Source organism: Phocoena phocoena, chromosome 1 (assembly GCF_963924675.1).
Source record: "Phocoena phocoena chromosome 1, mPhoPho1.1, whole genome shotgun sequence".
Classification (NCBI taxonomy): domain Eukaryota; kingdom Metazoa; phylum Chordata; class Mammalia; order Artiodactyla; family Phocoenidae; genus Phocoena; species Phocoena phocoena.
The window spans coordinates 13053207-13080995 of NC_089219.1; the positions used below are offsets into that span (position 1 = coordinate 13053207).

A 27789-nucleotide genomic window follows, 5' to 3' on the forward strand; every position below is an offset into this window, starting at 1 on the left:
CTCACTGCAGTTTGGCCGCGGCCTCCTCATTTCGCGGGCAGGGGGTAATGGCTAAGGATGGAAAGCGGAGCAGCTGGGACACCTGTGGTCAGGCTGTCCCACTGGGAGGGGCAGGGGACCCCGGCTACCATGGGGTTGCTGTCCCTCGTCTTCAAGGTCTTTGCGTGTAGTGGGAAGTGGTTGGGCTCGGATCACGCAAATTCTTCTCCAGTTCAAGCATCTGATGAGCTGGACGTAGGTGCTGGAGCTGAAGGCTTGGGGAAGGGAGAGGACTCCCCCTCGGCCTGGTAGGAGCTACAGGAGGCCAGGCCCGAAGAAGAGTGACTCCCGTGCCTTGTGGACAGCGGGCATCGGCAGGGAGAGGCTCTAGTCTTCTTGGTCAGCAGGTATAAGACTCTGAAGGGCAAGCTGCGACAGGCAGGCCTGCATGGACCCTTGTTAAGCCCGAAGTGTCCAGGGGAGAGGAAACGAACACCCACTCTAGGACCCAAAGCTGCCTACTGCCTGTCATCTCTGCCCACCCCTACGTTTATGGCACAAAAATGCTATGAAGTCAAACGATCCTGAGGTTTTAACCGCAGCTGCTCCCACCCTGCCCCTCCTCCTGCCGACGGGAAGCTCCAAGCGGTCCAGGTACGTGGAACGGGGCAGTGCCTATGGGAGAGGCTGATCTGATGACATAAAGCAGCCGGCATCCCAGAGGCTCCAGAAACTGGACCGGTGTCGGCATGCTGGTGGCCGGTGACTGGAGCAAAGGCTGTCGACTTGGGTAGAACAGAGAAGGCCTGGGGCCTCTGAACCCACGACTGGCTGCTTGGTGCCCCCCGGTGGACAGCTCGCCACACTGCCAGTAAGGGGCCAGCACGGCCTGGAAGGGGCACATTTGTGACCAGAGCTGAAGTGACAACAGGGCTCCCTTATGAGGAGTGGGTGGAGGAGGGTGGGGAAGGCACACGTTGTACAGCCCTCTTCAGGTGCTTTCCGCGTCTCCTCCTCTCAAAGCCCCAGGAATATGACATGCGATGGATATGAAAAACTCCACGTTTTGAGTTGGGCCAGTGGGGTGCTGAAGCCTCCCTGAGGGTCACACATTTCCAGCAACAGAGCTGGGAGCTCCACTCACCTCCCAACCCCAGCAGGGCTCAAGCCTAGAAGCTAAAACGACCCGCGCTTCCCTGGGGCCCAGAGTGGGAGCCCGGGCCGGGGCAGGAAGGGCTCACGCAAGAAGCCGTTCCGTGTTCTTACGTTCACTCCGCTGAAAAAGAAGTGCAGAAGCCAAAACAGAGTAAACAATGATGTCGTTTATTTAAAATGTTTACTCCAAGAAATATATATATAAAAAAAGACAATTACAGCACTAAACCAGGCACCTTCGACCAAATCACAACCTCTCCTTGGACTCTCCCCTTCACGCTAAGCCGTCCAGTCTACCTTCCTGAGCTGGAAGACACGTCTGGAGCCCGAAGGATCAGCGCACCCCAGCCCCGCTGCTGTGGCCCTTCCTCTAGGAGCGCAGGACCGTCTCCCCCTACTCGTTGTTCTAAAGGATTTTCCCCCTTAGGAAGTTCATTTTAAAATTCTAAGCCCAAAGGAGTGATCGTGGGAGAAAAGGGCAGTCTCCACGTGGAAGGGACATCCCTTTCCTGCTCCAGTCCCTGGCAGGGGGCCCGAGAGCGGGCTGGCGGTGGGTTTCAGGTGAGTCCACTTGAAGATTGAAGCCCCACTAGGCCAAGGGCAGCTCCTGCAAAGGCCAGGACCCCGGCTACTGCTCCCTTGACCCTCTAGTTGACTGCACAACCCAAGGGAGGCTGCATGGGTACAAGGAGCACGTGCGCCGAAGCCCATTCCAGGAAAGAGGTCTGTCAGGAAACCGAGGGGTTCTATGCAGGGAAGCTCGAGTCAGCAATGGTAGTTGGGGGGTGATTTGGACAAATCAGGTTAGTTTAGCAGAAGCTCTGAAGTTGCAGGAGCTTCTCCCCTGGACTATAAACACAGGACAGTTGAGACGAGCACAAAGTCAGACTAAATCTTAGAAAGAGGCAGGCTGGCCTCCTCCCGCAAGGCCTTGGGACCGGCCAGGACAGATACCGTTACATGCCCTGCGAAGGCATAAGCCACCGTCCCGAGCGACAGGGCAGGGGGGACGAGTAGGGAAAGAAGCAACAACGACTAGATCATTTTTGGCATTTTAACATGGAGACAAAAGTGGTAACAATAGCAAAGCAAAAAATAATAATAAAAAAGACCAATATTTAACTTTCCCATCACCCAAGTCTCACACTGAAGTTCTATCCCCGTTTCCCCCATAAGCACCACTGAACTAAAAAATCTATTTTAAAGCACCCAAACCAGTCCAGACCCTCTCGAAACCAAGAGCCCCAGCCAGAGCTGTCGCCTCTCTTGGGTCCAAGCGAGAGGAGGGTTCTGGGAAAGGCACCTCATAACTCACGCAGCGCGACGCCAGGGACGGGTTCGGGCACAGGGCACTTGGCGGGGAGCCGGGGTGGCAGTCACAGCCTCTGTGCTGACACGCAGGGAAGGGGACTTCTTCCGTGATCCCAACTATTTGGTTACACAGCCAAGCAAACGTGACTAGAGAGCTGGGTTAGCGGAACAGGAACCCGGGCCTCAGAAACAGACCGGGCCCCTCCCAGCAGGATCCAGCGGGGGGAAGGGGTTCGGAATAAAGACAGAAGCACAAAGGCGATAAAGGCTGGTACACAAAGGACTGATCCTTCTTTGCAAGGACTCCAGAATGCACTTTTTACTGCTGGCTGGTCAATCTCTAATAGCGAGTGCTGGCGAGGCGGCCCCGGCTCAGAGGAGCCTTCGAGCCGGATCTGGAACCACATACACTGTCCCCACATCTGCCCACCCCCGCAAGTCCCCACTGGTTCCACCATCACCTGATTTTCATTTGGACTTCTTTTACAGCTAAAGCAGATATAAATGGCTAAACACAGATCCCCCACCAGGGGGGAAAACGGCAGATTCTCTTAATGTCGCGGCCAAAAGGCGGCGGGGGGCTTAGAAGCAGCCAAGGGGAGAAGCAGAACACACACGGCCTGAGCCGGGCTAGAAGGGAGAAGCAGGAGAGAAGTGACCCGGGTGCTTCCGAGCACACGGGCGCCATTTTGGATGGAGACTGACCACCAGGGACGGTCTTTGCCTAGATGCTGCCGGCTCCCGCCAGGGACACTGTTTTCTGAGCGTGTGGCGACTCCTCTCCCAGGTAGCACCCGCTGGGCTTACAATGTTAATCACAACCGGGAAGGGTGCTTTTGACAAGTGTATGTAGGGGAGGGGGGTAAAAAAGGAAAACTTAAAAAAAAAAACAAAAAACAAACCTAGATTGCTCAAAGTTTCCGCCTCTTTTGTAGGAATGGTAAGTCAACGATGAGCAAATATTTTAATTAATCATCAAGAGGGGAAAAAAAAAAAACACTTTGGAAAGCATACAGGAAAGGTAGTTGACGTTGAATCACTTATAAAAATGGAACCTCAGGGAGTCTCAACAAAAATGCACCTTCGGTCAACTTCTGCTTTTGAAAATTCCTCGTGTGACTTCCCGTCCCAGTGCACGTGGAAATGACAGCTGCCGCGAGAGGTGTGGAGCTGGAGAGGCTCCGGGAGCATCAGAGGGTCCGGGGGTTGTACTCTGGTAGTTTCTTGATCTTCTCCTTCTCCGTCTCACTTTCGTCTCTCGCTATCACCAAGGAGTGTGAGTAACCCATGGCAACCTGGGGGACAAAGCAGCGCTGGGTGGGCAAGGGTGCTTCGGCTAGGCAGAGTTTGGGGCCGACAAGCCCAACGCAGACGACGGGACACAGGGAAGCTGGGCTCGCCAACGGGGGTCAGTACAGAGGTCAAAACAGAGGCATCCTGAAAAGCTCAGAAAAGCCGCCCTCTGCTGAGGACCACCAGTGTCAACGTGACCTGCCACCAATGCCCTGCTAGCCTGCCTTCTGGGCGGCCCCAGGAGACAAGGTGGAAGGAGCACCCCCCCCCCCACCCCCCGCAAGCAGCGTTTGGACGCCGACTGCCTGCAGAGGCTGCGGGGACTCGGAACCATGCTCCCTGTTCCCTGCGCCTCTCTGCACCACAGCCCTGCCTTGTGCAAGGGCACAAGCCCCACGTGCGTATCGGTGACAAGGGCTGGCAGCCTGGTGAGAGACCTCGCCCCACCAGCTGCCCACAGCCTAATGGTGCATAGAGTCTTGGGTGAAGGTACCAAGCTGACGTGAGTGATGCCCTCGGCCTGGAGCAAATCTGCTGTGGCTGGACTCTGGCCGGTGTCCCTCAGGCTGACAGCAGCCGCGGGGCCTAGCCGGCACACCTCTGTGCCTTCCCCGTCACCCAGCAGAAAACTCTAGCACGGGGCACAGGAAAGCTACACAAGATGTCAGATGCGGCTCAAACGGGCTGCAAAGAGCAGAAGCAGGAAGAGGCACGATGCAACTCTGCTCTTTTCTCTCTGCTCCCCCCGCCCCCCCACCCCGCCCCGGGCCCAGGGCCCCTCACTCACCTGCTCCGTGAAGATGCCGTCGAGCGTCTTCACCTCCTGAGCTGCAGTGGAAGACTTGGGCTTGTGATCCCCATAGCCCTGGTGAGGCAAACAGAGGGATGCTCACAGAACCCGGGTCACTAACGCCAGTCAGAAAGAGGGAACCTCACCATGTGGCTGGACCTCCCACGGGCCCGGAAGCCTCTGTGGCCGAGCCCCGCCGTCTCATACCCAAAGCCAGGCCCGGGCAGCAACAAGAATCCACAGGTGCCAGCAGGTGACCGGTTCCTAACCCCAGGCCCGAGACGCTAAGACGTAAGCTATAGGGGTTTATGTGATGAGGACACCATTTAGGGAGAGTCACTGGTCAGATGACACCATGGCGAGGACAGGACGAAATGGCAACTGTGGCCCTTCAGGGCCACCAGGTCACAAGGAGTGCCGGCTGCCCCCGTCCCCAGCTGTGTCCATGATCAGCAATGACTCCAGGACACCGGAGATGGAAGGGACGGTCAAGGACTGCTTGGGGTGGGGGTGGGGGTTCTGTCACGTGCTGTGGTGTGAAGATGGGTGATTTCAAGGTGGACAGGTCACTCAGCTCAGCTCAAAGAGGGGCCCACGTGGCAGATGAGCTTCAGCTGCCACCGGCCAAGTGCCACGCCAACTCCTCACCCGAGAGGCTGCCCCCCAAGTCCCCCTCGTTCCCCTCTAGTCTCCAAATCGATACTCAGAGTCTATTTCTGATGGGCCCTAGGAACATCTGTCCTTCTCTAAGAACAACCCATAAAAACTGGGCAAGGGGGCTTCCCTGATGGCGCAGTGGTTAAGAATCCGCCTGCCAAGGGTTCGAGGAGACACGGGTTCGAGCCCTGGTCCGGGAAGATCCCACATGCCGCAGAGCAACTAAGCCCGTGTGCCACAACTACTGAGTCTGCGCTCTACAGCCTGCGAGCCACAACTACTGAAGACCTCACGCCTAGAGCCTGTGCTCTGCAACAAGAGAAGCCACCGCAATGAGAAGCCCCTGCACCACAACAAAGAGCAGCCCCCGCTCGCCGCAACTAGAGAAAGCCCGCGTGCAGCAACGAAGACCCAACGCAGCCAAAAATAAAATAAACAAATAAATTAAAAAAAAAAAAAAACTGGGCCAGGTTCTCAGTCTCTTTCAAGCTTCCACATATGGGGCCACCTCTGAAGGGCCCCCCAGCGTGTGCGGCACGTGGGGCCCCCTCTGAAGCCACCAGACTGAAAGCGGGCACACAGCTCCGAGGAAAAGGCATGTTCAGGCCACCAGCCCTGGAGATGGCGCAGGGGGTCAAGAAGCACCCGCCTCCTTCCATCACCCCATCAGCTCCTACCCATGAGAGCAGAGGGAAGGGAAAATAGGCCGAGTTCCCAGCAGGAAATAAAAGAGCCAGGCTGACGATCAAATTGCAGGTAGAACAGGTAGACCGTCAGGATGAGCTCCATAGCCCGGCTGTTCTTGATGAAGACGTTAAAAGTTAAGGACTCACCACGCCCCAGAAAGCTAAGAATCAGACGTTTGGTTGAGGAGGTCAAAGGTGTGGGGGAATCCGAGGGCCGTGGGTTCTAGTCACTCAAGTGACTGAGATTAAAAGCAGGAACACAGACAAACTTATTTAGGAAAAATAAGAGAAGTATGTCCCCCAAAGACCTAAGAGGCTGAAAACCAGAAAGATTCAATGCATGGTCACAACTGACCCCACCCGTTTAAAAGGACAAGCTGTTCCTGTCGACTGAAACTCTCCTGGGGAGAGGGAAGAGAAACCATCCTCTTTCCTACTGACATCATCCCGCAATAACGGTTTACAAAACATGAGGGGAAATGGGATCTGAAACTTCCCCATTTCAACTTAACAATGTGGACAGAAAGAACTTTCACAATTCTTTGATGAGCAAACTCATTAAACCTCAAGTGATCTAAACATTAGGGAATATCGCAGACCTTCATGCAACAACACACACACACACACACGCATGCACGCACACACTCTCCTCCCGCGAGTTTTCAGGGGTGGTTCAGGGAACCCAGAGAGGGCTCTGCCTCCGCCACGCGGACCAGCTTACCAGCTCCCCAAAGGTCGGCGACGGGCCCCAGCTGATCGTGCTCTCGTCCGCAGCCACGATGATGCTGCTCTTCCTGCAAACGGGCAGAGGCTGTCACCGCCGGGGGCGGCGGCCCAGCGCTGCAACGCACCCACCCAGCAGCCCCTGCAGGGTGTGACCTACTAGCATTAAAATCAAGCTGGGCCCACTAAAAACTCCATTCCAAACAACACAGCACAGGGCCAACGGGCTGCTTCTGAAGCCCAAATGCTGTCCCGCGCAGGCCCAAACTGCAGAAGCCCTTAGAGCCAGGGAGCCTCGGGGCCCCAGATCACCCCGCCCCACCCCACTCGGGCTCTAGGGCTCTTGGGGTGGCGGGGGGGTCACTTTTAGATGAATAAACACACTGGGAAAAGGAGAAGAGAACAAATCAGGATGAAGCGAGAGTCTATTCCAAAGGGGGCGGAACTTGCCCGACGACTTGGGCAGGGCTAGAGGTTTCAGATTAAAACCACACTGAAGCCCCAACAACTACACTGTCTGTCATCTCCCCAAAACCCGGCAGGCAGTGAACATTATCAAACTCCTCATCAGGAAGCGCTAAGGAGCTCAACAGGTGTCCTCAAAATAGACGGAAAATCGCCGACTTGAGGATACCTTCTTGGTCCCACCGTGTCACAGGAACTAAAATCTCCTAACTAAATATGATCTGAACCTGTAATATGAACAGAGCACACCAAGCCTTCGAAGAAAGAAACCCTCAGAAGCAGCGAAGCGAGTCACCCGTTCTAAGACCTCCCAACCCCTCTTGCCCCAAGCACGGTCCCTCCCCTTCCTGACTCTAGAATTTGTTGCGCCCTATGCCCCATGGGAAGAGTGGAGCCCTCAAGGGACAAGGCGCCTCCCGGCTGTGTCCAACCGGGAGACACAGCCACGTACCCACAAGCCAGGCTCCGGATTCTCCAGCCGCAGAGGTCCTGCACGGCCTTCGGGTACATGGTGGACTCCCGGGACGTGTTTGTGGCCCCCCAGAAAAACAGACCACCTGGGAAAGACAAACGCGTCTCCGTTGTCATCATCATCTCAAGAGCTGGATCCTCATCTCAGCAACATCAAAGGAGAAAGGGAAGAGGACCGGGACCCGCCAGGCACGGCGCTTGGCACCGGTGACCACAAGCGGCTCTGTCCAAAGAAGCCGGGAGGTCGATGAAGTCAAGGTCCCTGGTCTTGAACAGGGCAAGGGTCACGGGACTCCCCACCAGAGCACACAGCCAGGGAGGGAAACCCATGACTTGGCCCTGGATGCCTTCTTCCCGAGGCCCAGACGGGGAAGCACTGACCCACTTCGCTGACGGCAAAGGAGCAGGTGTAGCCAGCGTAGATCTGGGACGCCCCGCGTCCAGGGAAGTCGAACAGCTTCACCAGGCGGGGAACCATCTCGTCCTTCTGCTCGGCGTGGCCCAGCCGGCCGTAGCCACCGAAGCCCCAGGAGAAGACGCGCTTCTGGGAGTCCAGGACCAGCTGCAGGAGAGAGAAGATGCAGCGCTGGGACAGGGGACAAGCGGGGTGGCTGCTGTTCTGAGAGCCTGTGGCCAGGGCTGAGGGCAAAGGGCAGAAACACCCAAGATGACCCACACCTGCCTCTGACAGGGGAGGCACCAGCAGCGGGTCCACATGGCGAGGATGTTTTCCTGGCCAGGGACACCATTTTCCATCCCTAACAAATTATTGTTATTAAAGCCACAAGTCTTCCCCTTTCCCTCATCAGAAACACAAGGGTGATATCTCCAGAGCAGGCCACTGCACTCTACCTCCTATTTCAATCCTGACTAGACTGCAGACAGAGCCCAGAGGAAAAGCCCCGCCCACCCTGGATTCTCCTTCATGCGGGTTCACACAGGTGACCTCCACCTGGTCACAGGTGCAGTGTGCACAGTGACGTGTCAACAATTTAAAGTCTATCTTCTTACATGCACCCTTATGTTCACTGCAGCACTACTTACAATAGGCAAGACATGGAAACAACCTAAATGCCCATGGAAAGATGAATGGATAAAGAAAATGTGGTACATATACACAATGGAATACTACTCAGCCATGAAAAAAACCCAAAATAATGCCATTTGCAGCAACATGGATGGACCCAGAGTGTACCATACTAAGTGAAGTCAGTCAGAAAGAGAAAGACCATATGATATTGCTTATATGTGGAATGTAAAATGTGACACAAATGAACTTATTTACGAAACAGACTCACAGACATAGGGAACAAACTTATGGTTACCAAAGGGGAAGCAGGGAGGGGATAAATTAGGAGTCTGAGATTAGCAGATACTACTATATAGAAAATAGATAACCAACAAGGACCTAGCACATAGCACAGGGAACTATATTCAATATCCTGTAACAAATCGTAACAGAAAAGAGTATGAAAGAGAATATGTATAACTGAATCGCTTTTGCTGTACACCAGAAACTAACACAACACTGTAAATCAACTATACTTCAATTAAAAAAAATAAAAAATTTTAAAAATCCATCTTCTTTTCTTCACAGCATCCCTGATGTCTCATGTTTGAATCATGTGAATGTACAACTTATTAACATGATTTGACACCAGGGGCCTAAGTAAGATCTATTTCTCCTGACTACGCTGTACAAGGGAGAATCAGTTGTTGGACCTGAAGGGACTGAAAGCTCCCAGTCCTGAGGTCACTCAGCCAGTCGCCTGCACACAGGAGACCGACCTGCCTCTGAACTCTCAGCCCCGGCCCTGCTCCTTCAAGCGAGACGAGAACCAAGTCTGACTCTCAGGCATTTTCAGGCAAAATAACCACAGGAAGGCAACTAAGATAAAAAGACGAACATATAGGGACTCCGCTGGCAGTCCAGTGGTTAAGACTTCCACTGCGGCGGGCACGGGTTCAACCCCTGGTCGGGGAACTAAGTAAGATCCCACATGCCGAGCGGCCAAGAAAAAAAAAAAAGATGCACATACAAAATTTTATTGCCGTTTATCTAGATTGACCTTTAAGGAAACACCCTTAATGACTGAGTCTGTTCAACACCCCGTCTGAGATATTGTCTATCGACCTGGGAGAACATCCATGATGTTCTATTAGACAAAAGCAGAGAAACTCTTACTGTATGATCCCAACCCAAAGCGTCTGCACGTCCAGCTACATCTGTGGACGCCACGGAGAAGCTGTCAGGGGAGAATGACGCCCCGGGACAACTGAGGGTGTGAAGCCCTTGAGGAGGGCGGGATGTCGAGGGGGCCAGGGTCAGTTCCTGGCTTTGCAAAGCCAAGGGTCTCCACTGAGGTGACACCCTGGAAGCCAAAGAAAGGCCAGAAACGCTCAAGCCTTACCGTGTGGTTAGCGCCGCAGGCCACATCCCGTACCACCACGTTCGGGACCGGCAGGATCTGGCCGTCTTTCGTCTTCTCGATGAAGATCGCCACTCGCCGGGGCACCAGCTCGCAGTCGTACTCTATCCGCTGCGCCCGGGCAATGAACTTGCCGTCCGAGTTGTGTCCTGCAGCGACCACAGGGCCGGCCGTCAGCAGCGGCCATAGCACAGAGCACCTGCCCAGCCAGGCTGGGCAGGTCCTCGTGGGGACTCCTGTCAACCAAGGTAGTGTTCTCCAACCTGAGGCGCGACCCAACTTGTGGGGCATAGAATCGGTGCTGTGGGTTGAAACCAGTTTTTTCCTTTTTTGAAAAATGAATAGAACAGAGTAAGAAACACCCAAGGACACCATCTGTAACGAGGACTTTTGTGAAAATTCTTTGCGAGTCTACGTTTGGGCTGGGCTGTGGACAAAAAAGCGGGAAGCTCCAGATCCAAAGGAATGGTCTTCTCTGTGCCCCACCCGGGGGCCTCAAGGAGCCCTGCATGGGCCGAGAATGGACAAAAAAGTTCAAGCCACTTTCCCAGGCTTGCTTTTTATTTTATTTTATTTTTTGCGGTACGCGGGCCTCTCACTGTTGTGGCCTCTCCCGTTGCGGAGCACAGGCTCCGGACGCGCAGGCTCAGCGGCCATGGCTCACGGGCCTAGCGCCGCTCCGCGGCACGTGGGATCTTCCCGGACTGGGGCACGAACCCGCGTCCCCTGCATCGGCAGGCGGACTCTCAACCACTGCGCCACCAGGGAAGCCCTCCAGGCTTGCTTTTTTATGAATTACCAGTAACCTAATACATCATCGTGGTCGTTGAAGCAGAGTTAAACGTACGTTCTCGCCTCTGCCTTGCCTGACACGTCGTGGGAGCGAGCACGGGGGTGAGTGCACGCTGGGGATGCACCTTCCGAGGTCAAGTTCTAGTTCTGAAAAGGGATCTCTCTGGGTTTGGACAATCACACTGAAAACCGGTTTTAAAATAAACTGGGAAGATTAACTGACTCTGTAGATATAAATCAAGCCAACTTCTCAAAATACCTTTAAACAAGTGTAAACCAAGCAAATGAGATTTGGTATAAAGTGCTGCAATGGGGACTGGTTCATGGCAACTGCTCACTAAATGTTAGCTGTCATCATCATTGCCAGGGGCATTTCATTTCCCTGAAGGAAAACCTACCTGCTGCGACAAGCTGCCTGTCTGCAGATCTGGGGCAGCCACAGACAGCAGAGGGGGGCTGCGCACGTTTCCGGAAGTAGACCAGAAACTTGCATGGAGACGGTCTCTCCAACACTCTCTGGCAACTCCCTGGCAACCAAAGCTGAATGTGCATGGGGCTGTTCTCTCTTATTCACTTCTGACTTAGGTATATTTAGTTTCACAAAGTCACTGTTCCCTAAAGTCTAAAGGCCAGCGAGATGCTCCTCGTTCTATTTATACTATCTTCCATCTGCCTGCTTTTAATGACGTGGAGACCCAGGCAACCCAGATCCAGGGGCTGCAGAGGATCCGGAGCAGCGTGAAACTCAGGAGCCAGCAGAGGGCGCCCACTCCTCACCTCCCACTTGGAAGGAGCTGGAAGGTGGGAAGACGGCAGAAAGGGAAAAAAAAAACACTTCGGTGTCAGATGGGAAAAGAAAATGGAGACCTTGTAAAGTCAGGATGGAGAGTCATTTTCCACTCGCTGAGAACTGATGAGAACTACCTGCTGAGTTTTACTTTTCTACTCAATGAATAATAAGTAAATTTCATCCCTTCTGTTTAGGGATGAAAATCCGGAAGACAATCCCACTTTTTCATGATACTGGGCTCTTCATGTGTATACCTGAAATAATGGCTCAGGCCGAGGTTTTCAAAACAACCTTATTCTTGTATAATTTCCTCACTTTCAATGAAGGCAAATCTTTAAATATGAAAATGAATGAAGGTGGTTTGATTAAAAGAAAGAAGCTTTGATATCCTTTTATACAAAAATGAATTCCCAAATCAGAAAAAAAAACCTTTGTCAGACTCAAGCCCTGACTTTCATTAAGGCAAGTCACTGTCAGACTCCACAATCCCATGAACTACGACAGGCTGGTCCACTAAACAGGACATCCACTTAATGGATCAAGGCCATTATCTGCGATCAATTACCCACATTTCTACCATGTGTGTGCAAGCCCCACACTGACTTCTGGTTCTGAACATAGTTAGATTACAGAGCTTTTAAAAAATGTACTTTGCATACCCAGCTGACCATATTCAGGGCACCCAAAGGAATAGAGGTTTCCTTTGCAGTCCATTATCATACTGAATTCAGCCCCACAGGCCATTTTGGTAATTGGCTGCCCGTTGTACATTATCTGAAAAGAAAAGACAGCAGACTTTTAGACTTTTTTTTTTTTTTTAAAGATTGATAAAGTCTCTACCTCCCCACAGGTTGGTGTGAAACAGTTACTAGGCTACAAAGGACTTCTAATGGACCCAACAACGCTGACAACAAGGCGTAGGATGCATGTAAAGAAACACCTCCCAGTATAGAGTCAGTTCAGACAAGCAAATCATGTCCCCGGGTCTTTGTAACCCTCAAAATGCACAACACGCTGTGCCTCCCACGTCCTGGTGCCCAGTGAAGGCCGAATTCAACTGACTGGCGTGGGCACGAAGGTGTCAGAAAACAAAACTAATCACGTGTAGTTCCCAAATCCCACTCTAGTCACTAGTTTTGATGTCACGCAACTTTCAAAAGAAAAGCTTTTATAAGCGTTGTTGCCAACCAGTAAAATGAACTGTTTTACACTCTCTTTTACTACTGTTAAGAGCCGCTTGCTAATTAGCCTTAATTGAAGGTGTGAAGAAGAAATATAATGGTTCGAAATTAGGAACTTGGAAGACAGCAAAGGCCTTGAGTAATTTGGCATGGGATTTGGAAACAAATCTGAGAAAGTGCTTAGAAGACTCGCTATTGCAAACTAATCGGTCTGGGAAAGCCAGACTGGAGGAACTGGAGGGTGTGAAGTACCAACATCCCGGGAAATCGCGGGGAAAGGCGATGAGACTGGAGAGGGGATGTTGAGTCCCGGGCTCTGTCCCGGCCCCGGCTCGCTCTGCGAACCGTCGCATTCCACTGCAGAGCAAATGGCTAACAAAACAGCAACACCTCGAAAATCCTCCAAACTATAGGTACGTTTGGTCAAGGTCAAGGTCTCTTTTTAAGACCAAGAAACCCAAGTCCCTTCCCTCGTCAGACACTCACTGTAGCGTCCTGCTGCCTTATGTCAGTAGTTCACTTTTTAGGTATAAATCCCACTCCTCCAAATGACTCCAAAGTTTCTCAGGAATAAGAGACGACCGACCTCCTATTTGTGTTCTAAGTACCTGGCCGGTGACTTGTTACAAAGTCAAAACTCAGAGTATTCTCAGATAAAGACCAATCACATCCATGTAACAATTCTCACTTTGGAATAGAACAGGCTGCAAACAGGCCTCTGGAACAAATTATTTCAGTCGGAATGAAAAACTGTTTCTAGAGATGCTCTTCGCCTGTGAACATCTACTAAACCTGACCCGCTCAAAGCATTGAGATCCTCCTTTTACAAGGGACCCAGTAACTCAAACAATGGAGAGGAATGTCTGATCTCACCCCAGAAAATCCAACCCCAAAGCAACGAGAAACAAAGGCCCTGAAGGCGGAGGAGGGCGGGCACCTGTGCGGGACTGGGCACGGCGTCCGTCTGGTTGCCGAGGCCCAGCTGCCCCATCTTGTTCTCCCCAAACGCAAACACGGAGCCCGTTTCTGGAACGAGAGAACAACATTCATCACCAAAGGGAAAGTAATGCTGAGTATTCAGAACTAGGCTTGGAATCAAAGGCTCTAAAACAATAAAAACAGCTCCTTCGCCAGGAAGAATGCAAGAGAGACAATTCTCCAAAACGGGGTGGGGCGGATACCTCAGCGCAGACCCACTCCCCAGCAGAGACCCTCCCGCTGCCCCAGCCACTGGTACCCGTGGGCGAGGCTCCCGATGCCTCAAGCAGCTGCCCAGCGGGCTCCCTGGGCATCTTTTTGATCGTGACCATGGGTCACGGGGGCAGCCCCACCCCCTGCCCCAGGGGGACCATTTGGCCTCTAACCCCATTTTGAGGGAAGCGGCCCTTCCTTACCCGTCAAGGCCAAGGTGTGGTTCCGCCCACACGCCGCGGACACGATCACCTCGTGGCTGAGCCCCTCGATGAGTCTGGGGGCTTCAACTCTCTTGGTGTCGCCATGGCCCAGCTGGCCCTTCTCATTTCGCCCTGCGGGTCAGGAGCAGGATAGATAAAGCGGTGAGGAGGAGAGAGGGCGGCTGGAGCAGCTGCCGGGCGAGGCTGGGTCTCCCAGAAGGCGCCCTCCAAACCCACAAGCCCGGCTCCGCAGGCAATGCCAGCCTTTCAAGGTTGCCGGTGGGGTCGGGTGACTAGATGAGATACGCAGGGCTGTCCCCAGAGTCGCCTCGGCGTGCAGCTACCAGCCACCACCTCACCTGCTCTGACCCTCTTTTCTGGGGCAGTGGCTGGGACAGATCGGAGCACTTTCACCAGCTCTCTGCCCCCGAGGGAAATGCAAGAAAACCAGGTTCAACCTGGACGGTGCACGCGAGCGGACGAGCTCAGGGAGGCTCACAGCTCTCACTTCTCACCACACCTGCCGGACGCCAGTTCCTTCATTCACTTCACTCCGAGGTATTTTAAGACGGTAACACCTGCCTCACAGGAGTCTGATTCCCTCAGCGCCCCAGGCGTCTACCGTGGACCCTGTATTTCTCTCCTCTCTAAGCCCACCTCCCACGGACCAGCCTTCGCAGGACGCTTAGCCACGTGAACCCCAGCGACAGCCAAAGGCCAGGCCTGCTCTGAACACAGGCCCTCCCTGGCCACGGGCTGACCTCCACCTCTGGGGCTGTGCTGGCGTGGAATCGGGGCGGGGGGGGGTGCCGGAGGCCGAGACCTGCCAGGCCCTCTGCACCACAGTCCTGCCCCGACACAGCCCTGCAGCTCAAAGCAGGTGTGGAGAGCTGGGGGGCCGGAAGGCTGGCCCCCCTAAACCGTACTTAGTTTTCAACACAGGCTACAAGGGTTCCAAACTCAGCACCTCGGTGGGCCTCTCCCAGGTACCTCTAAGAGAAGAACCACACTTGTTACTGAACATTTCGGGAGATTTTATGGGGCCAGAAAGCCAGGCAATTCGGAAAGCAGGGGAGGTTTCCACATCCTTCCCCAACAATGAACTTTGACCTTGCAGTCATGAAAGAGGGGGAGCAGAGCCACAAAGATGAGCCTCAACTGTCCTGGACAGGGCTCGAGAAGGGGTGACCAGCCGCCGTTACTACAGGAAAACCGTCCTCAGGCTTTGATTATGGCGCTCCAGCAGGACAGGCGGACACCAGCTTCTAGTGGAAACTGCCCAAGTTCACTGTGAAAGGCACGAACGAGCACCGGACGCGGTTTTTCGGCTCGAGAGGCCCAGGTGGTCAACGGGTGCAGACCCCGTGAATTCTGGGCCGCAGCACTGAGGCTCTCGGGCGCTGGACTGGGCCCTGAGCCTTCCAGGAACTCACTGTGGACTCATGACACTCCCACTGGCTCATCCCCCCTACAGCGGCGACTCTGCTCATGGGACACGTCTTTGTTCTGGGGCAGGTCAGATGCACAGCTTTTAGAATCATTCCCTGCCCAGGGGGTCGGCAGAGGGGACGTTTTTAGAAGCAACACGAAAGTGACATTCAGTAGAGAGATCAGAAAGAGGACACCTGAAGTTGGGAACCCCGACGTAGGAGGCTGCGTTCAGGGTTGGCGCGATGGGCAGAAGGGGGTTTTGGGGGAGGGACACAACCCTGCGCCAACTGGCAGCAAACGAAAATCGTGGCGATGTCAGCGTGTCACCGAGAAACTATGAAGTTTAAATTTGGGCCAGACACATTTGTTAGCTTTTTTTCAACAGAATTACAAAATTAGAGTGCAGGGAAGACAACAGATGTTAATGTATTTGGACTTTGGTACAGCCACTCATGAAATTGCAAAAAAAAAAAAAAAAAAAAAAAAAAAAAAGGTTCAAACATCCCAAAATAAAAATGCAGTCTTATGGACCCAAAGCTAGCCAAAGGGCCAGAAACAAAGGGTGAGGACAAACGCCAACACCGCCTGCGGGAAGAAGAGCCCAGGAGGCAGCAGAGGGCGTGGGGGAAACTGAGCCCCAGCTGGGACCTGTGTGAAGGCTCTGGACGAGGCAACAGGGCAGGCGGCGTGGAAGCACTCTGCAGGGGACCCTGAAAGGGAAGGGAGGCTAGAAGACAAGGACAGCGCCCCCCAGCACCCAGGCGAGGGAGTCCAGCGGCAGGGCAAGCAGATCACCTTGGAAAGAGCAAACTCAACTCTCTGGGGCGATGGAACAGGAAACAGAGGAACAGAGACTCGGGCTGGTGTCACCACGTGGCAGTGGCAGATGTCAAAGCTGGTGGCATTTAAAGTGGCAAGAACAGAGGTCTACGTCACACCGTGCTGTGTGCTGGGGGGACAGCACACCTAAAACAGGAATTCAATACTAGGCACACCTCGATATCAGATCCAGAGTCAGTCAGAACGTTCGGGAAAAGGCTGCCTAAAGAAGAGGATTCAGAGAAATCGGGGGTTACGTACAGACCAAAACCTGGCAGAAGAGGGGAGGAAGTGATGTTTTCACGGGTCACAGACTAGCCGGGCATCAGGAAGAGAGGAAACGGACAGCAAGCAGCACAGCCCCGGAGGGCGGACGAGGGTCTCCCCTCCAGGGGATGGGGGACGGGAGCCCACCCGCGGGCCACGCCACGGGTCTTGCCGCGTCCCCGTGGTACTTACCCCAGCTCCACAGCTTCCCTTCCGTGGTGATGAGGAGGCTGTGGGCGGCGCATGACCCCGACACCACCGTCCGTACCCGGACGCCCGAAAGGCACCCGTACCTGTGGGGCCCCCATAAGTTCTGACCGAGGTTGCGGTAGGCGGCTGCGAAGGCAAAGGGAACACACATCAAACGGCCACAGAGCCCCGGTGGGTGCTGAGAGCTGCCCCAGTGTCACCAGCCAGAGGGCCGCCCCCCACTCCCCACGTAAAGCCCACCCTTGGGGGCTCCCGGGGCAGCGCACCAGTGGTGTGGACCCGTCAGTGGCCATCTGCACTGACACCGCTCCACCTCCGTCTCTGGCCCGAACCCACCTGCCCAACAGCCAGTGGCTGAAAAGCAGGGGCCACCGCCTCCACCCTGCAGCCCCGCCGGGCTGGGGGCCAACCCCGAAGAGCAGGTAGAAGACCCCCAGTCTCCCTCACCCTCCCGACAGCTCCCTCCCAGCCCTCTACCTGGGGATGGGGAGAGGCTGGGGGCCTGCAGCCACGAGGCTCCCTTGGGGGCCAAGCCCGAGCCTGCACCCCATCTTTCTCAGGAGTCCCATCAAGCTGGCCGAGTCATGACCCCTAGCTCCGCCCGTGTATTTGCTCCCCCGGAAGGCCCTTTCCTGCCCCCTGCCTCTGTTCTTCACCCCTCAGGTCAAACACCCCCTGCTCTGGGAAGCCTTCCTTGCCCGCATCCCCCTTTCAACTCGTTGCTTTCTGGACCCCAGCGCCTGTGAATCCTGTCACAGCACTTATCCTACTGAGTTCCCGTGCCTCCTACCCCGAGGGCCAGGGCCTCCCTGTGCCTGGGGCAGGGCACTGGGAAGCATTCACGGGCATGGGGGGGCGGGGAGAGACAGCCGCCTCCATCACACCCCCCACTTCACCTTGTTAGTGGACAGGGCGTGGCCGATCTGGGGCTTAATTTCCTCAACTTGGGGCTCTCAAGGACAGAAAAACGAGCCCATTTTTAGGTCCGTGGTGACTATTATGAAATGCTAGCTGCTGCCGAAATCAACTGTGTCAGACTGACCTGGATGCAGGAACGGATTGAGAGGTCAACTTCTCCATCAAGTACCTGGCTCCACGCGAGAAAGTCTGTAGAACTGTTCCCGTCTGTCCCCACCCTGCCCACACCCCACCAGCAGAGGGTGCTGGGTGCGGCCTCTCATTTAACTACCTGGGGCGGGTCAGGCAAGAGAGGGAAGTTCCCTACCATGATTCAGGGCACCCCTGAGCTTCTCCACCCGAAGACGCTCCTCTACCACTGAAAGGTGAAAGAAGACCCAGCAATTTCCTGGGAAAGAGCAAACCAGAAACGACAGCCTTCACACCTATGCTAACGTCTGCTCATCATGGTGGCATGACTGCCGTGTGCCATGCTTGTGGACAACACGCAGTGCCAGGAGACGCCACGGGACACCAAGGATGACGCAGAGTGGCTAAGCGGACCCCCTCACGGCTGAGTAGATGGTCTGATCTGCCAAAGCATCTTCCCTGCATGAGCTCCACGAATGTCAGTGCCCAAGATGTCATCAGCTCATGAGAGGCAGGGATTCTCGGGGCCTCCCAAGGAACCTTCTTCAGAGGGATCCTAGTCATACGAAATGCAGAGCAGCAGACCCGGGCCGCTAGGCCTGGCTGGAGGTCGTTAATGCCCAGGGCCTGGTCCTGGTCAGAGGTGGAGCACAAAATCACCGTGTTATCTTGAAAACGAAGGAGGCTGCTGACTTTATGAGATCCGGTGACGCGTACCCAAGAGCCGATGGGCTCTCGGAAGGAAGGCAGCTGGGACGGACTGGGAAAAGTGAGGGCGGGAGGGGAAATCCTTCTTCCCTTCATGTTTGGCACCCGTGGGAAAACAAATTCTCCCTCCCTTCCCATTACGTCTACTGGCTAGTTCACAGAGAGCCGAAAGACACTGCAAGACTTTAAAATTTTTGTTTAATTACATAAAACTTCATTCAGAGGGAGAAACACCTGGGAAGCAAAGGTGGGCCTCGGAGAAGGCAAAAAGGCACTCTTAAAATGAGCCCAAGTGGGGCAAAATTCCTTCAACTAGAGGCGGCCCCGCTCTGCCATGGGTTCCCCTCTGGAATCTACTTCCCGCTTGGGGCCTGCGTGTCTCTAATTGCAAGTGGGCCACTCATTTAAAGAACAGCTTGGAGAAACAATGCGACACCTGCGCCAGGGCTGGCAGGGAGACTGATGTTATCACGTCCCAGGAGAGGTTCCAGGTGACACCAGCCATCAGGCAGCTCAGGCTGAGAGCTTGGTCCTGAAGGCTGGGCACTTTTCCCAACAGGAAGAAAATGGCTCAAACCCATTTCTAACTCATCTGGATCCTGAGTGCCGCTGAAACCCCGCCCGCTGTTTTCATGGATTAAGGTCATCTCCACTGCCCATCCTGAGGCCCCAGGGAGTGTCAGTGTGCAAATATTTGTTCACCAGGCAATGCTGGGAAGTACTTTGGGAATCTTTCCAAATGAAATCAAGAAGCCATAAAATATGGCAAAGTACCAGCCTTACTTCTCTTGGATGGGCCAGTATTCTCCCGAGAAAAGACACCAATTTTCTAAAAACATCTAGGGGCTAAGATACTTCTTAGGACTCCCCTGCTTCCTCCACTCCAGACTGCTACTTGCTCTGTCAAACCAGTTCCCGCAACAACCTGGCAGTTTGCAAGGAAACGTGGACTCTTTTGAAACGTCTAGCAAGTTCGCCATCTGACACGTGACAAATATCGAGGACATTCTGACATTCCACAGCACCAGCCTCTTCATTTTAATGAAAATAAGTGACGTGAGAAGATGGGAAAAGGTGTCGAGGTTTATTTGAGGCTATTACTTATATTTTTCTGTTTAATCTCAACGGAATTTTCAAAAGCAGAGTTGTACCCAAGTGAGAGAGACTTGCCCAAGACCCGGGTTCAAATCCAGCCCCATCACTAGAGTGGCTGTGTGGCCCTGGGCAAGTCGCTTGGCCTCTCTGAGCACTTCTGTAAAGGTAATACCTACCTGCGGACAGTCACCAGAATCACACTGGACACCTAGCACACAGGAAGCACTCAATCAATAGCAGCGTCTTCTATTCTTTAGAAATTGTTTCTCATACCTTGTTGCTTAGGCACTTCTTTTCGACCAATCAAGTCCCAGTTGGTTGCCCCAAAAATCAAAAGCTGCCCTTTGCACTTAGACCCTTCAAGTTTCTACAGAGACAAAGAGAGAGGGAGAAAGAATTAGCTTGTAACGCTGCTTCTAGCTTCCCACATCTGTCCAACGACAGCAGGAAACAAAATAATTCATTGTTAACGCTGTCCCTCAGCGGTTCACACAGCGGACAGAGGGACACCTCGCCAGCCCCTTCCATACGTGCAATCCCGAACCTGCCCCGGCAGCTCATCGGTTAAGCCCAGGGTCTTTTTTATCCTTTGATTTCTCTTTAAAACATCTTTGGCAAAAGCCTACAAAAGAAGCCAAATGCAATTCCTCCCCTCCGCTCTGCAGACTGCCTTGTACAGGTATTTGCAATAGGCCTGCTGTGTCACACAGGGAGTGAGTGTTAAAACCGCTGTCCTCAGGGCCAAGGCTGCATCTTCCCGCTGCAAGCACAGCATACCACACATGGACCTGAAGGCTTTGGGGGCCCGGGGCATCTCTGCACAGCGATCCCATCGGTTGACTTTCCTATCCTCCCTGTGCACTGCCCTCGCTGCCAGGAGCCTTCCGCGGGGGAAAACAGCAGAGCCCCGTGTTCATTCCTCCACTGGAGGGAGGAAGACCCACGTGGGGCTGGCGGATCAGATGAGGCAGCCTCCGATGGGCTCGTCCTCACTGCTGGCCGAGAGCCAGGGGACCGATGGCCAGTGGCCCCGCCAGTATACCTCAGTCCCCATCCTCCATCACTAGGGCCGCACGCTCTCACTGTCACAGGGGGAGCATGTACCACTTAAAAAGGCCACTGTCTGAGTCCGGGTGGCACTCGTTCTGTGCTCAGCCCTTCCCTTCGATTCTGAGATGCCCAGTACACTCTTTAAAGTCGACTGTTAGTCAAAGATCCACTTCTGAAGGCTCCACTTAGTTCCACACAGGCAAGGGAAGCAGTAACTTCCCGTTCTGCTTTCATCCTTTACATCATCAGCATCCCAGGACGTTAAAAGCAAAGGAGGAGTCTTCCTTCGGTTTACAGAAGCATTCTTGGAAGGCTTTGAGGGAGAAAAAGGCCACACAGCTGCAAACCCAGTCATTCTAAGCCCTACACAGTGACTGCCCGGGCGGTACGTGCTGGCAGCCCAGTACATGCATGTGTAAGAGGAACACATCCTTATGGGGGGCATTCCGTTTCTTCGGGAACTCTGGGCAACCCAAACCCGATGTCACGGGCACACCCCGCCCACCACCCGCCGGTCCTGTCATGCTCGCCCGCTCAGCCACGAGTACAGGGCTGGAGGCAGACGGTCCATCTACAGGGCGCACCCACGGTCAGCAATGCAAAGGGCCGACAAAGCAGCCAGGACTGGAGGATGACTTCGCCACATTTCAATTATTCAGAGAATGACCTTAATCGGGGTAGTCCAACCCCACAGCACCCAGACTCCAATTACTTGAATGGGAGCCGAGTTTCCCCTGGTTATCTCCCCTTCTTTGTTTAACTGGCGGGCCTGGCTGGAACATTCTACAGGTCTGCTGCAGGAGACAAATAGCATCAGGGGATTGTCAAGTTCCCAGTGGAAGGAGCAGCCCTGGGTCTCTGCCCACAATACTGACTTGCTCTCCACTATTCCTCGGGTCTGCGTGGAGGGGCAGCAGAGACTCAGAATGGACCAAAGCACCGTGGGATGAGCTACCAGGCCAGACGGTGGGGAGAGGATTCCGGAAGAGCCGTGACCTCAGGCCAGGCTGCCCCCACCGGCCCCTAGGTGGGCAGATACGGCTAAACCACTCCAACCAAGGGGCGCTCAGCACAGCAACAGGTCGGCAGTGCTGCTGGCTGCCGCGGGACCTGCAGCTCTGCCAGAACTAGCTGCCATCACCCTGGGCACGAGCAGGGTCTCCTCTGTGACCTGGAGATGCCAGCACCTGCACAAGTGGACAAAGGCTTATGTGTACTGGCCCATCGAGCCAGCTGAGCATTTATACAAAACCCCAAGCCTTCTGACACAAGGTGTTTGTGGGAAACGTTGATCAACACTGGTCAACTGTTTCCTCCAGTGACAGTGGTCCAAGGAGGGTGGTAAGCCGTACCTTAACTGTGTTTTTGTCATGGGCCTCATTTCCTCACACGTTAGATGTTATCATCTATATAACTCTTTGCTGTAGGCTGCTTATAATTCAATTCTTCCCTCCACCTTATATGAAATAAAAAATTCAAGTAAGGACCAGAACTCCTAACACCCACTTAAAAATCACAGCCATGGGCTTCCCTGGTGGTGCAGTGGTTAAGAATCCACCTGCCAGTGCAGGGGATACGGGTTTGAGCCCTGGTCCGGGAAGATCCCACGTGCCGCGGAGCAACTAAGCCCGTGCACCACCACTACTGAGTCTGTGTTCTAGAGTCTGCGTGCCACAACTACTGAGCCCACGAGCCACAACTACTGAGCCCGCGAGCCACAACTACTGAAGCCCACGCGCCTAGAGCCCGTGCTCTGCAACAAGAGAAGCTGCCGCAATGAGAAGCCCGCGCACCACAACAAAGAGTAGCCCCAGCTCGACACAACCAGAGAAAGCCCACATGCAGCAACGAAGACCCAACGTGGTCAAAAATGAATAAATAAATAAAATTAAAAAAAAATCACAGCCCATGTCCCTCTTTGTCACAGAGCTGAACCCGCCCACAGGTGGGAAAGACCCTGGATGCCGGGGGCTCCATCCAGAGGAACCCCAGGGACAGCTGCCAGGCCTGCAAGCACCAGAGGTTACAGGACCCTCCCAGGTGTAACCTGGGCTTCACCGATGGGTCAAGAGATTGTTTTCTGGATGAAATCAGCAGACATACTGCCCATGTCTAAAGATCATGTGGCAGAAAAGCTGGGAGAACAGTCTCCCAACAGGATGGGTGAATTTCGCTGGCCGGAACACACGCTCCGAGCTTCTTCAATCAACAAAATGGGGTTTCTGGTCCAAAGCGACTTTTGAATTACTGCCCAAGTGCCAGGAACATATTTACGAGGCTGAGAGTCAATCTTTAACATGCATCCATTTAGAAGGCTGTCGCTCTCGGCGGAGGGAAGACCACTCAGAGAAAGGGCCGCAACGACAATTCCCTAGTGGGCTATCAATATCGACTAAGACAGGCTTCAAGCTCAGTTTTCAATTGTATTTATTTGGTCCTTTCAGACGGAACAGAGTTGTCTCAGGGCCCACAAAACCTGAGCAACCCAAAACTAGAAGAACTACAAAGACCTGGACAGCTTGTGACACTCACCTGTCTTCTAGGAGTCAGCCAAGGCTGCTCGCTTTACCGACAGGGTTATGAAGTTCACAGGGAATTCGGGCTGCATCAAACCTAGAGGGTCGTAAAATGCTCATCTGATACAACTACACGGAAACCTGAGGTCCTTGGAGAGAGCATTTTCCGAGACTGAAATCCTAAGAATGTTTCATAAAAATACACAGCTTTTCCTCAAGGCAACTCTGTCCCTCAACCATACAAGTACTTGGGGTTCATCTTTCACAAGCCCAACATCTGCCGCTTTGAGGTAACTGAAGGCAACACGGCTTCAGACAACTCCTGGCAGCTGCTCTCATACAAACCTCCTTCCAACAGCCCTGAACGGCAGCGAGGCTTGCGAAACTCTCAGTAAAAAGTCTCTTTCTGAAAAGAGCTGGGGACGGCCGCTGGTCTGTGGCAGCAGACAGGATTCTCAGGACTGCTTCCCAGGCGCTTCCCCTGGAGTCTAGGAACCCGGCACCAGGGATTCACCCAGGACTCGGGGCAATGCCCACCTAGGGCAAGGCATTGGGAACGCAATGGGACAGCCTGGGCCTGGCCTTGACCCTGGACCAACGGATGCTAAAAGTGAAAGTGACTTAAAGCTTGAGGTGTGCACTTTCCATGAAGCACAGAAGAGCATCATTCGTTGGACCCTCAGTCTCCTGATGGTGTGCTGGCCAGTCCACTGCACATGCTCTCTCTCCGTGACTACCTCCTTGGGTGAATCTCAGCATCACGGTAAGAATCTTTTACTTCCTGATAACAAAACTCATTACTCTAAAAGGTTGACTGGAAACACTGGAGAGACAATGCAGCAGAGGCAGAGCCCAGCTGACCTTTCTTTTCAGTTCCCTCTTAACACCAGGATTGGAGGGAAAATGTCTGGAGTCCCGCACAGAAGATCACATTTGTTAAAGGAAAACAGTCCCTGCGCTCCCTTTTCTCAATACTGTGGCCACGGCCATGACCCCTGGCCCTGGCCTGGTCCCCAACCCCAGGTGACACGTTTCAGTGATACAGGCTCTCCTTAACATCACCCTCCTCCACCATCTAACACATTGACCCTTTCCACTGAGATGGCAGTTACAAAGCCATCTCCACATGAACAATTTGCAGAGGCGTTAAGGATGACATCAGAAAAAAACCCTGAGCCCAATGGAAATCTAGCTCCATGTCATCTTGGGCTAGTCCCTTAGACTCTGTGCCCCAGTTTTCTCACCTATAAAGTGGACCTAGAAGTGCAATTATTTTTAACCATTTAAATACTGTCTGAACTCCCCCGGGGGAAATCATGCTGGTACGGACTGAGAAAAGGATCCCTCCAGACCGTGAGACTCCAGACCCTGAGTGCAAGTTCTTACTCTTTTGGAGTTATCTGAGCATCTGGTGAAAGCTTTGACCCTAAACACATGTTCCACACTAAACCCGTGGGGTTTGAGCATCACTGAACCCACGTAACATCTCTTGCTCCGCAGGGTTTTGCAGGCATATGAATTGGTCACGATCTTAATTAAGATTTGAAGGCCGAACTCTAATGAACAAATTGAAGCCCACTCAGACCACGGGGGTGTGGGGCGGGGAGGCTGCACCGAGCCCACACCAAGCGCCCGTTCCCTCAGACCACAAGTGACGAACAAAGCCCAAACACCTCTGGGGGTGTGGGGGCCCTTCCCGACCTCCAGGGGGAGGGCTCTCCGGAGCATGCGCCCTCGCACCCTTCCCCGGCGCCCGCCACCCCCGCCTCCCCGGCGGCGCGAGACGGCGCAGGACCGCACGGGGCATGCGCGGCTGCCGCCAAGCCCCGCCCCCCCGGAGAGCCGGAGCCGAGGCGGCGGGAACCTCAAAGCCCCGGCGTGAACCGCCGCTCCCGCAGCGCGCTGGCGGCCCCCTCCCCCGCGGTGCCGGGGCCGAGCGGCGGCCAGAGGGGACCAGGGGCGACCGAGGACACGCTGCGCCGCGCCCCGGGCCCGGTGCGCGCCTCCCCTCCTCCGGCCGGAGACAACTTGGAAAAGTCTCCCTTCCCGGGGCGGGAGGGGGAGGGGAGGCGGAGGGAGTCGGCTCGAGCGGCGCCGGGGGCGGGGCCATGACCCCCTCGCGCGGGCGGGCGCGGGCTCCGGGTGCCCCTCCCCCGGCGGGGGGCCCGGGTCGCGCGCCCCAACGGCCAACGGCCACGCGGGTGGGCGGCGGCGGGGTCGGGTAGGCCCCGGCCCGCGCCTGCCCCGCGCCCTTTTGTTATGCGGTGGCGGCGGGGATGATTCAGCCCGCGGCCTGCGCCGGCCCCGCCGCCCCCGGTCAGGACGCGCGCGGTGACGTGCCGCGGCCCTTGCCCCCCGGCCCCCTGCCCCGGCCCCGCACTCACGACGCGCTCCTTGGTGTGCTCAGGCTCGGTGATGACCACGGCCGCGCCGCCCGCCTTGGCTGCCGCCGGCCGCGCCGCGCGCTTGCCCCCTCCGGGGGCCCCGTCGAGCTCCAGGCCGTCCTCGTCGCCGCTGCTGCCGCCGCCGCTGCTGCTGCTGCAGCGCTCGGGCCGCTCGCGCTTCCTGCCGGCCGGGCCACCGCGCTTCCTGGGCCCGGCACGGGCCGTGCCGTTGCCCGAGCTCGGCTCCTCCCAGGCCGCCGCCGCCTTCTTCCTGGGCATGGTCGCGCTGGAGGAGACACGGGGCAGCGGCGCACAATGGACGGGTTATAAACTGCGCGGGGGGAGGGGAGGCAGCCGAGCCACCGGCCTCCACTTCCTCCCCTGCCCTCCCCAAAGTGGCGGCCGCGGGGTGGGCGGAGAGGGGGCGAGCCGGGAGGAAATCGCGCCTCTCCTGGGCCCCGGCGCGCCTCCTCCGGGGAATCCCGCACGGGAGCCCAGGTCCCCGACTGCAATCCGCTCAGGGAAAGAAAAAAAATGGAGACCCCCCCCGGGCCCATCCTCAAGTTAGGTTTGCCTACATCGCATCATAATTGCAGCCAGGTCCCCAAAAAGTAAAGGGAGAGAAAAAGGAAGTCTCTGATCCCCGAGGTTTTAATTAGAGAAGGCTTTGGGACACTTCAAAGACCCCCTTTTGGCACCTTGGTGAAGGAGCTACCCCCTCCGCGGCGGCCCCACCTGCTGCTTTTGTCTCCGCACCCCCCTCCCCAAGCCCACTCAAATGCAGTTCTCTCCACCCCCCGCCTGAGTCCCCAATTCCGCTCCAGCTTGGGGGTTCCGACCTCGGGCTCTAACCGAATCCCTTAGGGTTGGCTGCCCCCCACAGAAGGGTGGGAGGGTGGTGGCGCAATAGAGCCGGCCCCCGGCCCCAAACACCTGCTCGCACAGACACGAAAAATAAAAACTTTAATGGTGACCGACACTCTTCCCGGCCCCTCCCCGAGCGTGCGGCTCAGCCGAGCCTTCCGATCCCGGCTGCAAAGTGCCCGGCTCCGCCGCTACTTTCCCCCAGCGTCCCTGCCCCTTCGCCCTGTCTGCTTTTTTTTTTCCTTAAAATTGATTTTGAACAATGGGATCTCTGTCTGTCTCCGATTAAACCACGTGGATCCGCCTTCCTTCCCCTTTTTATTCATTCAATTCCCCCAACCTCCCCCAGGTTTTTTTTCTTTTTTTTTTTTTTTTACCTTTTCTCCTCTTTAAAAAAAAAACTTTCCCAGACCCCGCAAACTGATCATTGTCGATTTCATTTTCAGCCCCTACCTGCGTGGAGTGATGAGAAACCGGAGAAAAAAGGAAGAGGAGAGACTAAAAGAACCGAAGGGCTTTTTTTTCCCCAGCCCAGACGAGGTCTCCAGCCCACTCACCAGATACACTTAAAATGTAAATACAAGCTTCCAGAACAAATGCTACAACACAAAACAGAAACACATGTGCTGCCGGGCGGCAAGCGAACGCGCGGCGGGGCAGGCGGCGCGGGTCCCGGGGCGCCCGCGCCCCCTGCCGGCCGGCGGACCCGGTGGCGGCCCGGCCCCCGCCCTCGCCCGCGGGGCAGCCCGGCCCACCGAAGCCTGCGCTGGGCGCCACGCCGCCAGCCTTCGCTCCCCGGTCCTGCGCGTTTCGCAGGCGGCGCAGCACGTCCAGCGCGTCAGAGATTACTTTGGGGGTTAGGAGAGTGTTAGATTGTTTTTCCTGGGCATGTCTAGACAGGTCACCTGAGGACACTCGCTGGAAAATAGTTACTTCGCTCACGAATCCGCCAACAAGGGACGTGTCCTAATTGAGTGGAATGAAAGATGAATACAATTTGAATAATTTTCTCCTGTGCAGAGAGAAGCTGTTATTTTATTTGCCTATGGATGTGCCCCAGTATGTAGCAAGGTGCTGTTACACGGTAGAGTTACATACATAAAGGTTTGCTGTATTAGCGAATTAATATGGAAGCCAAGGAGGCACTGGAGGCTAGTTCTAATGGAAATTTTTCATTTTTTTACAAATATTTACTGAGGCCCCAGTACATGCAAGACACACAGTGCTAGATGCTGAGGAAACAAAGCTGGAGAACAAGATTTGTGCCCTAGTGGAATGCACA

At 54.8% G+C, this 27789-nt stretch overlaps 1 protein-coding gene across 1 annotated transcript; it reads right to left on the reverse strand.

The window, feature by feature from the left end:
- Positions 1 to 3396: 3396 nt before the first annotated feature.
- Positions 3397 to 27088, reverse strand: RCC2 (regulator of chromosome condensation 2). Its single transcript, XM_065886147.1, has 13 exons — positions 26961 to 27088; positions 25644 to 25929; positions 19967 to 20060; positions 16826 to 16969; positions 14117 to 14248; positions 13660 to 13748; positions 12201 to 12315; positions 9942 to 10108; positions 7912 to 8092; positions 7511 to 7616; positions 6593 to 6665; positions 4526 to 4603; positions 3397 to 3740 (listed from the first exon to the last, which is right to left on the reverse strand). Exons 2-13 carry the CDS (start codon positions 25920 to 25922, stop codon positions 3636 to 3638), a joined length of 1563 nt encoding a protein of 520 aa, XP_065742219.1. The 5' UTR covers positions 25923 to 25929; positions 26961 to 27088; the 3' UTR covers positions 3397 to 3635.
- Between the last annotated feature and the right edge of the window lie 701 nt (positions 27089 to 27789).

Bases quoted from the DNA above. Each gene is read 5' to 3' on its own strand.
- RCC2 (XM_065886147.1), bottom strand. From the start codon at position 25,922: ATGCCCAGGAAGAAGGCGGCGGCGGCCTGGGAGGAGCCGAGCTCGGGC. The intron at 20,061-25,643 runs GTGAGTGCGGGG...TTGTCTCTGTAG, and splicing joins AGCACACCAAGGAGCGCGTC to AAACTTGAAGGGTCTAAGTG. The intron at 12,316-13,659 runs GTGCCCGCCCTC...TTTTCTTTTCAG, and splicing joins CCGTGCCCAGTCCCGCACAG to ATAATGTACAACGGGCAGCC.